The sequence below is a fragment of the Mobula birostris genome, chromosome 8 (assembly GCF_030028105.1).
Source record: "Mobula birostris isolate sMobBir1 chromosome 8, sMobBir1.hap1, whole genome shotgun sequence".
NCBI classification, from domain to species: Eukaryota; Metazoa; Chordata; class Chondrichthyes; order Myliobatiformes; family Myliobatidae; genus Mobula; species Mobula birostris.
The window spans coordinates 11059401-11073759 of NC_092377.1; the positions used below are offsets into that span (position 1 = coordinate 11059401).

At 44.6% G+C, this 14359-nt stretch overlaps 1 protein-coding gene across 2 annotated transcripts in view; it reads left to right on the forward strand.

Annotated features, from left to right (window-relative positions):
* LOC140202137 (endothelin-1) overlaps positions 1-9180 on the forward strand; it is a 109976-nt gene extending 100796 nt beyond the window's left edge. Inside the window, exons 3-4 of one of the 2 annotated variants that reach the window (XM_072267003.1) lie at positions 533-661; positions 9036-9180. In XM_072267003.1, the coding sequence (XP_072123104.1) occupies positions 533-661; positions 9036-9147 (241 nt within the window). In that variant the 3' untranslated portion in view covers positions 9148-9180. The remainder of the gene's footprint in view (positions 1-532; positions 662-9035) is intronic. The other variant, XM_072267004.1, reaches the window with a different exon arrangement.
* The last annotated feature ends 5179 nt before the right edge of the window (positions 9181-14359 follow it).

The window sequence follows — 14359 nt, forward strand, 5'->3', positions numbered from 1 at the left end:
AGGAAGGTGATAGGTGGGAGTGACCCAGAGGTCAGCAAAGTTTGGAGGGCAAAGCTGAAGGTCAAAGTGCAAAGTGTGATGAGTCTGGAAGTAGAAGGCTGAAGGTGAAAGACTAAAGTCGGCAAGCTGGAAGATAGAGGCTCAAATCAAAAGTAGTCCAGGGCCAAGGACTGGAAACCCTCACTGACCCACACACTTTTCCCCTCACCTGGTCTCACCCATCACCTTCCAGTTCTTTACCCACCTTATTCCCTTCCTTTCCAGTCCTGATGAAGGGTCTCAGCCCAAATCATCACCTGTTTATTCCCTCTCCAGAGTTGCTGCCTGACCTGCTGAGTTCCTCCATCATTTTATGTGTTGGTTTGGAAAAAAATTGGCGAAGATTGTATGGTAGACCACCTCAATGGGCCGAATGGCCTAATTCTACTCCTGTGTGTTACAGTCTGATGGTTGTTCTCAACCCGAGAATAGATGACAAAAATCCGCAGTCACCTGGGACTGTGAACTCTAACCACCAACTTCTTCTTTGCAGGCAAGTTGTTCCGTACGGTCTGGGGCACCCAGTGATGCGCCGAAAGCGGGAACTGAGGCGGTGTTTATGCGCTAAGAGCAGTGACACTGAGTGCCAGAGCTACTGTCGGTTGGTGAGCAGAGATCCACGGTACGGAGTAGGGATTCAGCTGGTAGTCTGTATCATGTTTATGGTCTTTGCAAATTATTTGATTATTGTTAAAAGTCATGCAGTGCAGGTTCGAACGGTGGGAAAAGCCCATCAGATCAAGGATAGGACATTGAACACTGAACGTGGAACATAACAGCACAGTACTGGCCCTACGGTCCTCAATGTTCTGCCCAGCTCAATCTAATCCTTCCCTCCAGCATAGCCCTCAATCTTTCTATCATCCATATTCCTATCTAAGTGTCTCCATAAGACCATAAGACAAAGGAGCAGAAGTCAGCCGTTCGGCCCATCGAGTCTGCTCCGCCATTTTATCATGAGCTGATGCATTCTCCTATTTAGTCCCACTCCCCGCCTTCTCACCATAACCTTTGATGCCCTGGCTACTCAGATACCTATCAATCTCTGCCTTAAATACACCCAATGACTTGGCCTCCACTGCTGCCCGTGGCAACAAATTCCATAGATTCACCACCCTCTGACCAAAAAAATTTCTTCACATTTCTGTTCTGAAAGGGCGCCCTTCAATTCTTAAGTCATGCCCTCTGATACTAGACTCCCCCATCATGGGAAACAACCTTGCCACATCCACTCTGTCCATGCCTTTTAACATTCGAAATGTTTCTATGAGGTCTCCCCTCATTCTTCTAAACTCCAAGGAATACAGTCCAAGAGCGGACAAACGTTCCTCATATGTTAAACCTCTCATTCCCGGAATCATTCTAGTGAATCTTCTCTGTACCCTCTCCAAAGTCAGCACATCCTTTCTTAAACAACAGGAATTCTGCAGATGCTGGAAATTCAAGCAACACACATCAAAGTTGCTGGTGAACGCAGCAGGCCAGGCAGCATCTCTAGGAAGAGGTGCAGTCGACGTTTCAGGCCGAGACCCTTCGTCAGGACTAACTGAATGAAGAGTGAGTAAGGGATTTGAAAGTTGGAGGGGGAGATCTGAAACGTCAACTGCACCTCTTCCTAGAGATGCAGCCTGGCCTGCTGCGTTCACCAGCAACTTTTACATCCTTTCTTAAATAAGGAGTCCAAAACTGCCCACAGTACTCCAAGTGAGGTCTCACCAGCACCTTATAGAGCCTCAACATCACATCCCTGCTCCTATACTTTACTCCTCTAGAAATGAATGCCAACATTGCATTCGCCTTCTTCACTACTGACTCAACCTGTGTCTCTTGAATGTTCCTAATGTATCAGCATCCACCATCATCTCTGGCAGTCCATTCCGCACACCCACCATTTTCTGTGTAAAAAACTTACTTCTAACCTCCCCCTCTACTTTCCTCTACCTCCCCCTCTTAAATTGAGGTCCTCTGGTTTTGGCCTCTGCTGCCCTGGGAAAAAGCTGTTGGCAGTCCACTCTTTGTCTTTGCCTTTCCTAAATTTATACACCTCTATCAAATCACCTCTCATCCTCATATGCTCCAAAGAGAAAGGGCCTTGTTTGCACAACCTAATCTCGTAAGACATGCTCTCTAGTCCAGGCAGCATCCTGATAAAATTTGTATGCACCCTCTCTAAAGCTTTCACATCCCTCTTATAATGCAGCAAGTGGTGTCAATAAGATACATTGCCTACAGCAGAACTGAGCAGTTGTAGATCAACACGAGTTTGATAAGTAACACTCCATCTTCTGCCCGGGCTCATTTACAGTTTTCCAGACTCAATATTTAATTCTGCAAATTCAGGTATTTCACTTCCTCATTTGTTATTGTCAATACTATGTTAAAATTTTATTTACTAATTAAAGAACCAGACATATTGAGAGTCAAATAAATGAAGTTTTCACAAGGAAACACGATGGAGACATAGAGTCATAGAAAAGCACAGTACAGAATCAGGCCCTTCAGCCCATCTAGATCATGCAGAACCATTTAAACTGCCTACTCCCATTGACCCACACCAGGACTATAGCCCTCCATACCTCTACCATCCATATACTTATCCAACTTTCTCTTAAATGTTGAAATCAAGCTCACGTATATCACTGGCATTGGCAGCTCGTTCCACACTCTCATAACGTTATGAGTGAAGATGCTTCCCTCATGTTACCCTTAAACCACACACCTTTCATCCTTAACCCATGAGGTCCAGTGGAGAAAACCTGCTTGTATTTATCCTATCTATACCCCTCATAATTTGTATACCTCTAGCAAATCTCCTCTCAATTTTTCTACGTTCCAAGGAATAAAATCCTAAACCTATTCAATCTTTCCTTATAACTCAGGTCCTGCAGTCCCAGCTACATCTTGGTAAATTTGTGCTGAACTCTTTCAACCTTATTTACATCTTTTGTGTAGGTTGGTGGCCAAAACTGCACTCAATACTCCAAATTAGGCCTCAGCAACGTCTTGTACAACTTCAACATAAAGTTCCATCTCCTGTATGCAATACATTGATTTATGAAGGCCAATATGCCTTCTTTACGACCCTGTCGACCTGTGATGCCACTTTCAATGAATTATGGACCCGATCCCCTTGTTCTACCACACTCCTCAGTACCCAACTGTTCACTGTGTAAGACCTACCCTGGTTGGTCCAACTGAAATTCAACACCTTGCACTTGTCTGCATTAAATTTCATCTGCCATTGTGATGTGAATTGGTAAGCTGGTTTATTATTGTCATCTCAGCATCAGAATCAGGTTTATTATCACTGTGTGAAACCTGTTGTTTTGTAGCAGTGGTACACATAAAATTCCTGTGAATTTCAAAAGGAGTGAATAGACCAAACAAGTGAATGATGAGGTAGTGTTCATGCATTCATGGACCATCCAGAAACCTGATAACAAAGGGGAAGACACTCTCCCTGAATGGTTGAGTGTGGGCTTCAGACTCCTATACCTCCTAGCTGACAGAAGGGGACCAATAAGGGGACATGTCCTCTGGGACAGTGAAAAATATTATTTTGCATGCCATCCATACTGATCACTTCAGTGCATCAAGGCAAAACAATAACAGACTGCAGAACAAAGTTACACAGGAAGTGCAATGCAGACAGACGATAAGGTGCAAGAGCCCATAACAAGGTAGATTGTGAGGTCAAGAACTCATCTTGGTTTCCTTGGAGAAGAGGAGGTGGAGGGTGAATCTGATTCAAACAAACAATAATGTATGACAAATATTTATTTATGGCCACTTTATTAGGTACACCTGTACATTATTGTAAATATTTAAGTTTTTTGCATAGTTGGGGAATTAGGTTATGGGGAAAAGGCAAGCAGGTGGAGATGAGTCCATGGCTAGATCTGCCATGATCTTATTGAATGGTGGAGCAGGCTGGACGGGCCTGGTGGCCTACTCCTGCTCCTATTTCTTATGGTCTTATGTTCTAATCAGCCAATCGTGTGGCAGCAACTCAGTACATAAAAGCATGCAGACATGGTCAAGAGGTTCAGTTGTTGTTCAGTCCAAACATCAGAATGGTGGAGGAAATGTCATCTAAGTGACTTTGAGGGGGAACTTCTTTACTCAGACAGTGGCAGCTTTGTGGAACGAGCTTCCAGCAGAAGCGGCTGAGGCAGGTTCAATACTGTCATTTTAAGTAAAATCGGATAGCTATATGGATAGGAAAGGAATGGAGGGTTCTGGGCTGAGTGCAGGTCGGTGGGGCTAGGTGATAGCAAGAGTTCGGCATGGACTAGAAGGGCTGAGATGGCCTGTTTTCCTGCTGTAGTTGTTATATGGTTATATGACTGTGGGATGATTGTTGGTGCCAAATGGGGTGGTTTGAGTATCTCAGAAACTGCTGAGCTCCTGGGATTTTCACTCACAACATTCTCTAGAGTTTACAGGAAGATCCAGTGAGGGGCAGATCTGTAGGTGAAAACGTTTTGTTAATGAGAGTTCAGAAGGGAATGGCCAGACTGGTTCAAGCTGATAAGGAGGCGACTGTTATTCAAATAACCACGCGTTACAACAGTTGTGTGCGGCAGAGAGTCTCTGAATGCACAACAGGTCAATCAAACCTTGAAGTGGGTGGACTACAGCAGCAGAAACTACAATGTACACTCAGGGGTCACTTTGTCACGTACAGGAGGTATCCAGTAAAGTGGCTTCTGAGAGAATGCTTCTATTGTCATTTCTTGATTATGTACTGCTGTTACAAAACATCAAATTTCACAACATATGTTAGTGATAAGCTTGATTCTGATTCCAAGTGTTTGAAGGGAAGTAACTGTTCTCAATCAGTCACACTGAGTGCTATAGAACTACCATTCCACACTGGCAATTTACCAGACACATTTTTTGCCGTCTTTGGATAGCTGGACGCAGGGAAGCAGTCAGTATCAAGCCTGTACGTGCAGTCTCCTCCCAGTCTCTATCCAGCTAACAGGAGTCACCTGCCGTTCATTTCCAAATCTCACCTGCAGCCTGTTTAAACCAAGCTCTCATTCACAGTCCTCGTTCACTATCGAAGCAGCCTGTTTCTCCTAGCCTTCAGTCACCTTCTTGCCTGTGCTGTTTAGTAGCTGCTCTCTCTTGTTTCATGGCCCATTGTGGCTTGTTGTTTTGAACTTTATGAGTAAAGTTATCGATCACCACTAAGTTGTCTCTGCTGCTCTGCATTTGAGTCAAGCCTCTTCTACAGCTCCTGACAGGATGGGTGAACTGTCGATTGACCCAGCAGAGTCTGCTAGCTTAAAGTCTGCCAACACAAGTACCAGGAAGTCGCTGGCCACCTGCTTGTCACTCTCTTCCAACTCTCCATCATGATACAGCCTCCCCGTGTCAGTCAGCCTCCTCCCTCCGAGCCCTGGATTCTGGTGCCCGAACACCACGGCAGAATCCCAACAAAATTCCTGTCCTAGTGTGCGTTGCAGTTCAATTTCCAGTCATATCTGTATCCTACAGACCGAGCCAAGATTGCCTTCCTCATTTCCTTTTTGACCGGGTGAGCTCGGAACTGGGTCGCCGCTAAATGGGACAATAGAACCTCCATTTGTAATAACTACGGGGAATTCGCCGTTGAGATGCGCCGGGTTTTTGACCATCCAGAAAGTGTAAGGGAGCAGTGAATCAGATACTTCACCTGATAACACCACGGAATTCAGGAAAGCCCTCAATGTGATCAAATTCCTCCAACCAGTCTGCCCTCAATGTGCTCAAGTCTAATTCCTCCAACCAGTGTGACCCCTACTGATCCCCCAATGCGATGGTCCCAGATCGGCATGGATTTCATCACGGGTTTGTCATGGTGAGGCCACGGTGATTATGAGTGTGGTGGGCTGGTTCTCCAGTGTGGCCCACGTCGCTGCCCTCCCCAAACTTCCATCAGCCCCTGAAACAGCGGACCTGGTTCTTCAATACGTAGTTCACCTCCGCGGGTTCCCTCACGACATTGTGTCAAACCGGGGCCCACAATTCACCTCCGGCTTCTGGTGAGCCTTCTGTTCCCTGCTCTGCACCTCAGTGAGTTTGTCCTCTGGCTATCATCCACGGACCAATGGTCAGTTACAGAGCCAATCAGCAAGTGGAGAAGTCTGACCCTTCCACATGGAAGAGGTATCTGCTCTGGATTGAGCTGTCCCACAATCTACACACCTCCTTTGCCCCAGGTGTGTCACCGTTCAAAGTGCTTCATGCCACCAATCTCCATTGCTCACCGCGGGGGATCTAACCGCGTGGGGCTCATCTGCCAGGGCCCTGGTACACCGATGCCAGAATCTTTGAAAGAGGACATGGAGGGCTATCAAAGCCGCTAACCGCACCAACTGCCACCAGGTTTATCAGCGCTCAGCCAGACTACTCCAGCCGGGGGGCCATGTTTGGCTGTTCACCTAAGGTCTGTCCATGTGCATCGAATCCTGCAAGCTCTTTATTGGCCCCTTTAAGATTACACATCACATTAACCCAGTCACTTGCCATCTTCAGCTGCCACCATACCTCAGGATCACACCGACCTTCCATGTGCCCTGCCTTAAGCCTGTTGTCCATGGACTGCCAACCCTCCCGAGCCTGCACCTATGGAACCAAGGATGGTTCACTAACTGATGGATTCACGTCATTGTGGACAGGGTGTGCAGTACCTTCCTGAATGGGAAGGGTATGACCCACAGGAGAGATCTTGGGTGCTGTCCAGTTGCTTCTTGGATCCATTGCTCATCGAGGAGTTCATCCAGATCACGGTGGGTTATCGGGAGCCAGCTGTGAGTCGGGGGAAGGGATCCTGTCAGGCCAGCACATGCAGACTCCACCCAGCTAATAGGAGTCACCAGCCACTCATTCCTAACTCACCGCCAGCATCCTATTTAAACCCAGCTGTCATCCACAGTCCTTATTCACTCATCAAACCAGCCAGACTCAACCAGTTGCTGCTGCCTTTAATTACTTTGTTGTCTCGTGGTGTTTAGTATCTGCTCTCTCTTGTTTTGTGGCCCCTTGTGGCTTCTTATTTTGCAGATTCTCTTAAAGTTATCACTCTTGTCAGTTCCACTGCTCTACATTTGGGCCAAACCTCCTCTACAGCTCCTGACATCCAAGCAGAAAAGGCCAAGGAGGCGTTGATTGGCATAAGTGACGACTGGTCAGCATGGATATGATAGACCAAAAGACCTCTTTCTACGCTCTCCCTACTTCTGCCTACTTGATCAGTACATCACAGGAACAAACTGGCATTGTCATGTCAGTTTAATGAAGATATGGAAGCCTCATCCCTTCCCACACAATATCCATATCCTTCCATTCCCTACACATTTATGTAGGGCATGTATTTGAGGTGAGAGGGGGCAACTTCAGAGGAGATATGAGGAGTGTTTTCTTTTTAAACAGAGTGGTCAGTGCCTAGAGGCAGGAACATCAGAGACTCTTAAGAGATGTTTCAATGGAGATGTGAATGTGAGGAAAAGGGAAGCATATGGACACTGTGTAAGCAGAAGAGATTAGTTCATTTGATTACTAATTTAATTGGTTCGGCATACCATTGTGGGCGGAAGTGCCTATCGCTCTGCTGTTCTGTTCTGTGTGCCTATCAAACGCGTGTTAAACACCTCTGTCACATCAGTGTGTACCACCAGCCCGGCAGCACATTCCAAGCCTCCAGCACTCTTTGCGTTTATGTCACAAGAAAGTGAGTCACACATATCAGATATGAAAATGGGTTCGAGAGGGAAAATAAATCAGCCATGGTGGGATGGGGGAGCAGACTCAATGGGTGGAATGGAGGTAATGCTGCTCGTATGCCTTGTGGTCCTACTGCCTTTCAGCTTGCCCTCTCTCACCTTAAAATCATGCTGCCTGGTGTTAGACAGTCCAACCCTGGCGAAAAGATACCTATCTATGTCTTGCATAATTTTATACATTTCTATCAGGTGTGCATTCATTCATTATGATGAAAACACTTGGTCTTTTACCTGGGGATAGGGATTCAGAAACTAGGCTTAAGGTGAGAGTGAGAGATTTAAAAGAGACCTGAGAGGCAACTTCTTCACACAGTGGATGGTGTGTATCTGAATGAGCCGCCAGAGGGACTGGAATTGGTTTATTATTGTCGTGTGTGCTGAGATACAGTGAAAAGCTTGTCTTGCATGCTGTTTGTACAGATCAGAACACAGTGCATTGAGGCAGAACAAAGCAAGTCAATGTCAGAATGTAGAATAAAGCGTAACAGCTGCAGAGGAAGTGCAGTGCAGGTAAACAGTCAAGTTCAAAATCATAACAAGGAAAGTTGTGAGCTCAAGAGTGCATTTTATCGTACTAGTGACCTACATAGTAGTCCTATAACAGTGGGGTAGAAAATGTCCTTTAGCAGGTGGTGTGAGCATGCAGATCTTTATATTGTAAGTTCAACCAGATGGGAGAGGGGAGGAGAGGGAATGTCTGGGGCTGGTGCAGTCTCTGATTATACTAGCCGCTTTACTGAAGGGCCTCTTCATATGCTGCTTTGTCTATGACTCTATTCTCCAGTGATCTTGCATCACTGTCTTATTCAAGTTTAAAACCAGGCTAGAAGTAGCAAGGGGAATCTGCCCAGGAGGGCACGTCACCCACTGAGATTGCCCCTCGTTCCTGGATGACAGAAGGCAGATGCATTTCACCCGTAAACCCTGGCGATGAATGTTTGCCAATGGAGAAGATACAGGTGGGCCTGCAGTAGACTATAAGACATAGGAGCAGAATTAGGCCATTCGGACCATTGGCTAACTTATGGCTATTATGGCTGACTTATAATCCCTCTCAACCCTGTTCCACTGCCTTCTCCCCATAACCATTGATACCCTTACTAATCAAGAACCGATCAATCTCCGCTTTAAGTGACTTGGCCTCCACAGCCGTGTGTGACAGCGAATTCCACAATGGTCCACGCTCTGCTTGCTAACTGAGATGTCTTCTGTTGTGCTTTGCAGACACGTCAGGGACACAAGAGTCAGAATGCTCTGGAAGGAGGCGGAGAAGCGGGCGCGGAGAGCGACGGGTGAAGCTGCCCTGCAAGGGGGCTCATGGGATGTGGAAGAATAAATGAAGAGCCTGTTGAAACTGGAAAGGCACAATTGATGGGGTGGTGGGGGGGGTGGGTGCAGAGTTGGGGGAAGAGATGGTGGGAGGGAGTGGGATAGCAGGGTGGGGGCGGGGGCTGTTAACTTGGTCCAATGAGGCGGTATCTCCCAGTATCCTGCACTTCGGTGAGACGTGTCTCGGGCACTATTGTTGCCGCTCTCACCTCTCTCCCCTTACCCCAGCCCCAGATGTCTTTACAGATAAGCAGCAGCACCCTATAACTGGCACTTTAACGTACCTCAGATAGAACAACATTGCAACAATCCCAGCATCCCCCAGAAAAGACAAGGAACAAAAGGCCAACTCTTCCATCAAGCACCACCCCCTCCCCACCTCCGTTGCAGCTTGGAATACTGTGAATGGACAGTCCTTATTCCCCCATCCCAATGCCCCACAGCCATGGGATCTCCCTCTCAGAGGGAAAGGCACAGGACATTTCTCCTCTTAGAGTGCAGAAGGAGCCTGTGTTTCCTTAAGGCGCATCTCCACCCTTCCAACCTGCACTCTCAAAACACAAAAGGAAGCCCAGTAGATCGCTGCTAGCATTGCAACTCTGATCTCACCATCTCAACTTCCCCCAATGTCAATCAACTCAACCACTTTACTAACACAAATTCCATCACCGCCTGGGCAAAGAAAATTCCCCAAAATTTCCTCTTGGCAATTGAGTTAATTGTTGCCTCACATACCAAGGTACAGTGAAAAACGTATCTTCCATACCATTTGTATGGATCATTTCATTGCAACAGAGCTTCAAGGTAAAGCAATAACACAGTGCAGAGTAAAGTGTTACAGTTACAGAGGAAATGCAAATCAGGTAAGCAATAAGGTGCAAGGTTGTGGCCAGCTCAGCATCCTTCTTCAGCTAGATTCTGCCTATGTCAGTCATCTGTCACTCTACTAATTTGGCTTGGATAAAAATAGCTCTTGGTAAAACCTTTTATCATTATTGTCACATGTACCGAAGTACAGTAAAAAAAACTTATATAGAACATTATATCCAATGTTCCCTCTGATTTTTAGTAGTCAGTATGTGCAAAAATCTTATGTTGTGCAAATTTTTTTCCTGTGATAGAAGTATGTGCACACTGAATGCACACATGGCAGAGTTTATGCAGGTTTACAAAACATTTGACATAAAACTGCACAGAATAACAACAAAATAACATACATATTTAAGTCATTCAGTTAATTTTTCTCTCTCCTGTCTTTGGCATTTACCCATTCTTTGTAAACTCTATCTAGACTAATAGAACTTCCATCCAATTGATAGCTTTTGTTTCTCATTAACATATCCAAATCACAGTCACCTAAGTGGTTTCTCAGCTTGTTTTTGAGTTGATTCATTGGGCTAAAACCTCGCTCAATGTCCATCAACTGTGCAAGGTCACAAAACTGTTCATTTTGAAGTACAAATGCCACCATTTGAGCAAAGTTTGAAATCAGTTTGGATTTAATTTTTTCTTGCACAGAAAATTTGAAATCATTAAACTGTCTAACTATTACAGTATTTTCAGCTAGAAAATCATGATATTTTAGACATAAGGCATTAAATTGTTCACCGCCAAAAATGAAGTCACAATCTGCAATTGCGGAGAAATCAAAAGCTGACCGTTCTTGTACCTCATCTTCAGGAAAACTTTCTTCTAAATGAATACAAAGACTATTTATAAAAGTCAACAGTGAACTTGTATCTACTGTGACATTTTCTTCACGTTGTTGACTTAGCAAAACTTTAACTTTGTCACTCCACGAAACATTGTCTCCCAGATACTGCTTTCTCATCTTGTTAATTTTGCCTCGCGCAAAATGAAGTGACTCAGTCGGTGTCAGGCCGCTCTTTTGCAGAATCTCGCACAGTGCGGCCAGTTCATCAAAGACATCACTTAAAACCTGTCAAGCTACTTTGTATGTGATGTTTATCAATTTCATGTGACAGTATTTAGCCACAGGGTCATTTGACTGATCTTCTTCAATAAAAACTTAGTAAGCTATCTACAGGATTTGAAACAGATCTTTGTAAACTTTACGATATGAACACTGTCCGCCAAAGATGGCTGCCGCCTTAATGCAGCTGTACAAACCGGAACAGGAAAGGTGAGGTGACGTAAGTTAGTGACGTGCATTGTGGTATTTGGAAAGCCTACTAACTAATTAACAGAAACATTTAGTTAAAAGATTATTTTCAATAAGTATAATTATTAATTACTACATTATTTTAGGTAACTAACCTTTTGTGCACACGATAATTTCCTTTGTGTGCTGGTTGTGTGCATAACTTAGAGGGAACATAGATTATAGCCTCGTATAGTCGGCCCTTTGACCCATGATGTTGTGCCAACCTTTTAACCTACTCTACGATCAATCTAACCCTTCCCTCCCATATAGCCTCTATTTTTCTATCAAACACGCACCTATCCAAGGGTCTCTTAAATGGCTCGAATGTACCTGCCTCTACCACCACCCCTGACAGTATGTTCCATGCACCCACTGATCTGTACATAAACAGAAACTTACCTCGAACATCCCTTTATACTTTCCTACGATTGCTTTACAATTATGCCCCATGGTATTAGCCATTTCTGCCCTGGGAGGAGGTCTCTGGTCATTCACTTGACCTCTGCCTCATCATCATGTACTCCCCTGTCAAGTCATTTTTCATCCTCCTTTGCTCCAGAAAATAGAGCCCTAGCTTGCTCAGCCTTTCCTCGTCAATCTTCAATCCAGGCAGCACCCTCTCTAAATCTTCCACATTCTTCTTGTAAGAGATGACCAGAACTGTACACAATATTCCAAGTGTGGTCTAATCAGGGTTTCATAATGTTGCAACATTACCTCATTGTTCTTGAATTCTGTCCACTGACTATTGATGGCCATCATACGCCTTTGACCATAAGATAGAGGAGCAGAATTTGGCCATTTGGCCCATTGAGTCTGCTCTGCCTTTTCATCATGGCTGATCCAAGTTTCCTCTCAGCCCCAGTCTCCTTCCTTCTCCCCATATCCTTTCATGCCCTGACCAATTAAGAATCTATCAACCTCTTCCTTAAATATACATAAAGAGTTGGCGTCCACAGCTGCCTGTGGCAAAGAATTCACAGATTCACAAAATTCCTCCTCATCTCCATTCTAAAAGGATTCTAAAATCTCCATTCTAAATTCCTCTTCATCCCCTGCTATTCTGAAGCTCTATCCTCTGGTCTGAGACTCTCCCACCATCAGAAACATCCTCCCCACATACACTCTATCAAGGCTTTTCACTGTTCGATAGGTTTCAATGAGGGCATCTCTCATTCTTCTGAATTCTAGTGAGTGATCAGACGCTCTTCATATGTTAAGCCATTCAATCCTGGAATCATTATTGTGAACCTCCTTTGAATCCTCTCCAGTTTCAGCACATCATTTCTAAGATGAGGGGCCCAAAACTGCTCACAATACTCCAAGTGAGGCCTTATCAGTGATTTATAAATTCTCAACATTACATCCTTACTTTTATATTCCAGTACTCTTGAAATGAATGTTAACGTTGCATTTGCCTTCCTCACCACAGACTCAACCTGAAAATTAATCTTTAGGGAATCCTGCACAAGCACTCCCAAATCCCTTTGCACCTCCGTTTTTTGCATTTTGTCTCCATTTAGAAAATAGTCAACTCTTTTATTTCTTCCACCAAAGTGCATGACCATACACTTCCCAGCACTGTATTCCATCTGCCATTTCTTTGCCCATTCTGCTAATCTGTGTAAGTCCTCAAAACTACCTGCCCCTTCAGCTGACTTCATATTGTTTGCAAATTTTGCATCAAAGCCATCAATTCCATCATCCAAATCATTGACATATAACGTGAAAAGAATCAGTCCCAACACAGACCGCGGTGAACACCGTTAGTCACCAGCAGCCAGTCAGAAAAGGTTCCTTTATTCGCACTCTTTGTCTCCAACCAATCAGCCACAATTAGCTTCTCCTTCTCAAATTTCAGGGTGAATTTGAAGATATTATGATCCCTTCCCCTAAAGTCTCTTTGACCTTAAACTCTCTAATCAATTCTGGTTCATTGCTCAACACCCAATCCAGAATAGCTGATCCTGTAGTTGGCTCAAACACTTGCTGATCTAATAAGCCATCTTGCAGGCACATTAGAAATTCTCCCTCCAGGAATCCAGCACCAACCTGATTTTCCCAATCTACTAGCATAATCGAAGTTTCCCCTGTTATTACTGTAACATTGTACTTTTGGCGTGCATATTCTATTTCCTATTATAATTTGTAGACCACATCCTAACTACTCTTTGGGGGTCTATATACAACTCCCTTCAGGGTCCTTTTACCCTGGCAGCTCCTTAGCTCTATCCACAATGATTCAACCTACGTCACCTCTTTCTAAAGATTTGATTTAATTTTTTTATCAATAGGGCAACACCATCCCCTCTACCTTCCTTCCAGTCCTTTTGATACAATGTGTATCCTTTGGTATTAAGCTCCCATCTATAATCTTCTTTCAGCCGTGATTCAGTAATGTCTACAACATCATGCCTGGCAGTCTGAAACTATGCTAAGTTCATCTACCTTATTCCATATACTGCGCGCATTCAGATACAACACCTTCAGTCCTGAATTCACCCATTTCGATTTTGTCCACCTTTTACATTGCGACTCATCGTATTGACTGCAAATTTGTACTAGCCTCACTCCACGTTGTCTCTGTTTGTAAACCAGCTGCCTCATCTTTAGCACTATTATCTGCCTTTCCTATAGCAATTCTTGCATTGAAATATAGGCAGCTCAGGACACTAGTCACACCATGCTCAACCGTTACTTTGTCTGAGGTCTTACCAACATCTGCCTCCACAACCTCTCCACTAACTATTCTGGCACTCTGATTCCCATCCCCCTGCAACTCCAGTTTAAACCCCACCATGCAGCATTAACAAACCTTCCTGCTAGGATATAGTTCCCCTCCAGTTCTGTTGTAAACTGTCCCTTCTACACAGGTCTCACCTTCCCTGGAACAGAGCACAATGATCAAGAATTCTATGCCTTCCCTCCTACACCAATTCCTTAGCCCTTTGTTAAACTGCATAATCTTCCTTGTTCTAGTCTCAGGTAGTAATTCTAATATCACAACCCTGGAAGTCCTGCCCTTTAACTTAGCACCTAACTCCTTGAAATCCCT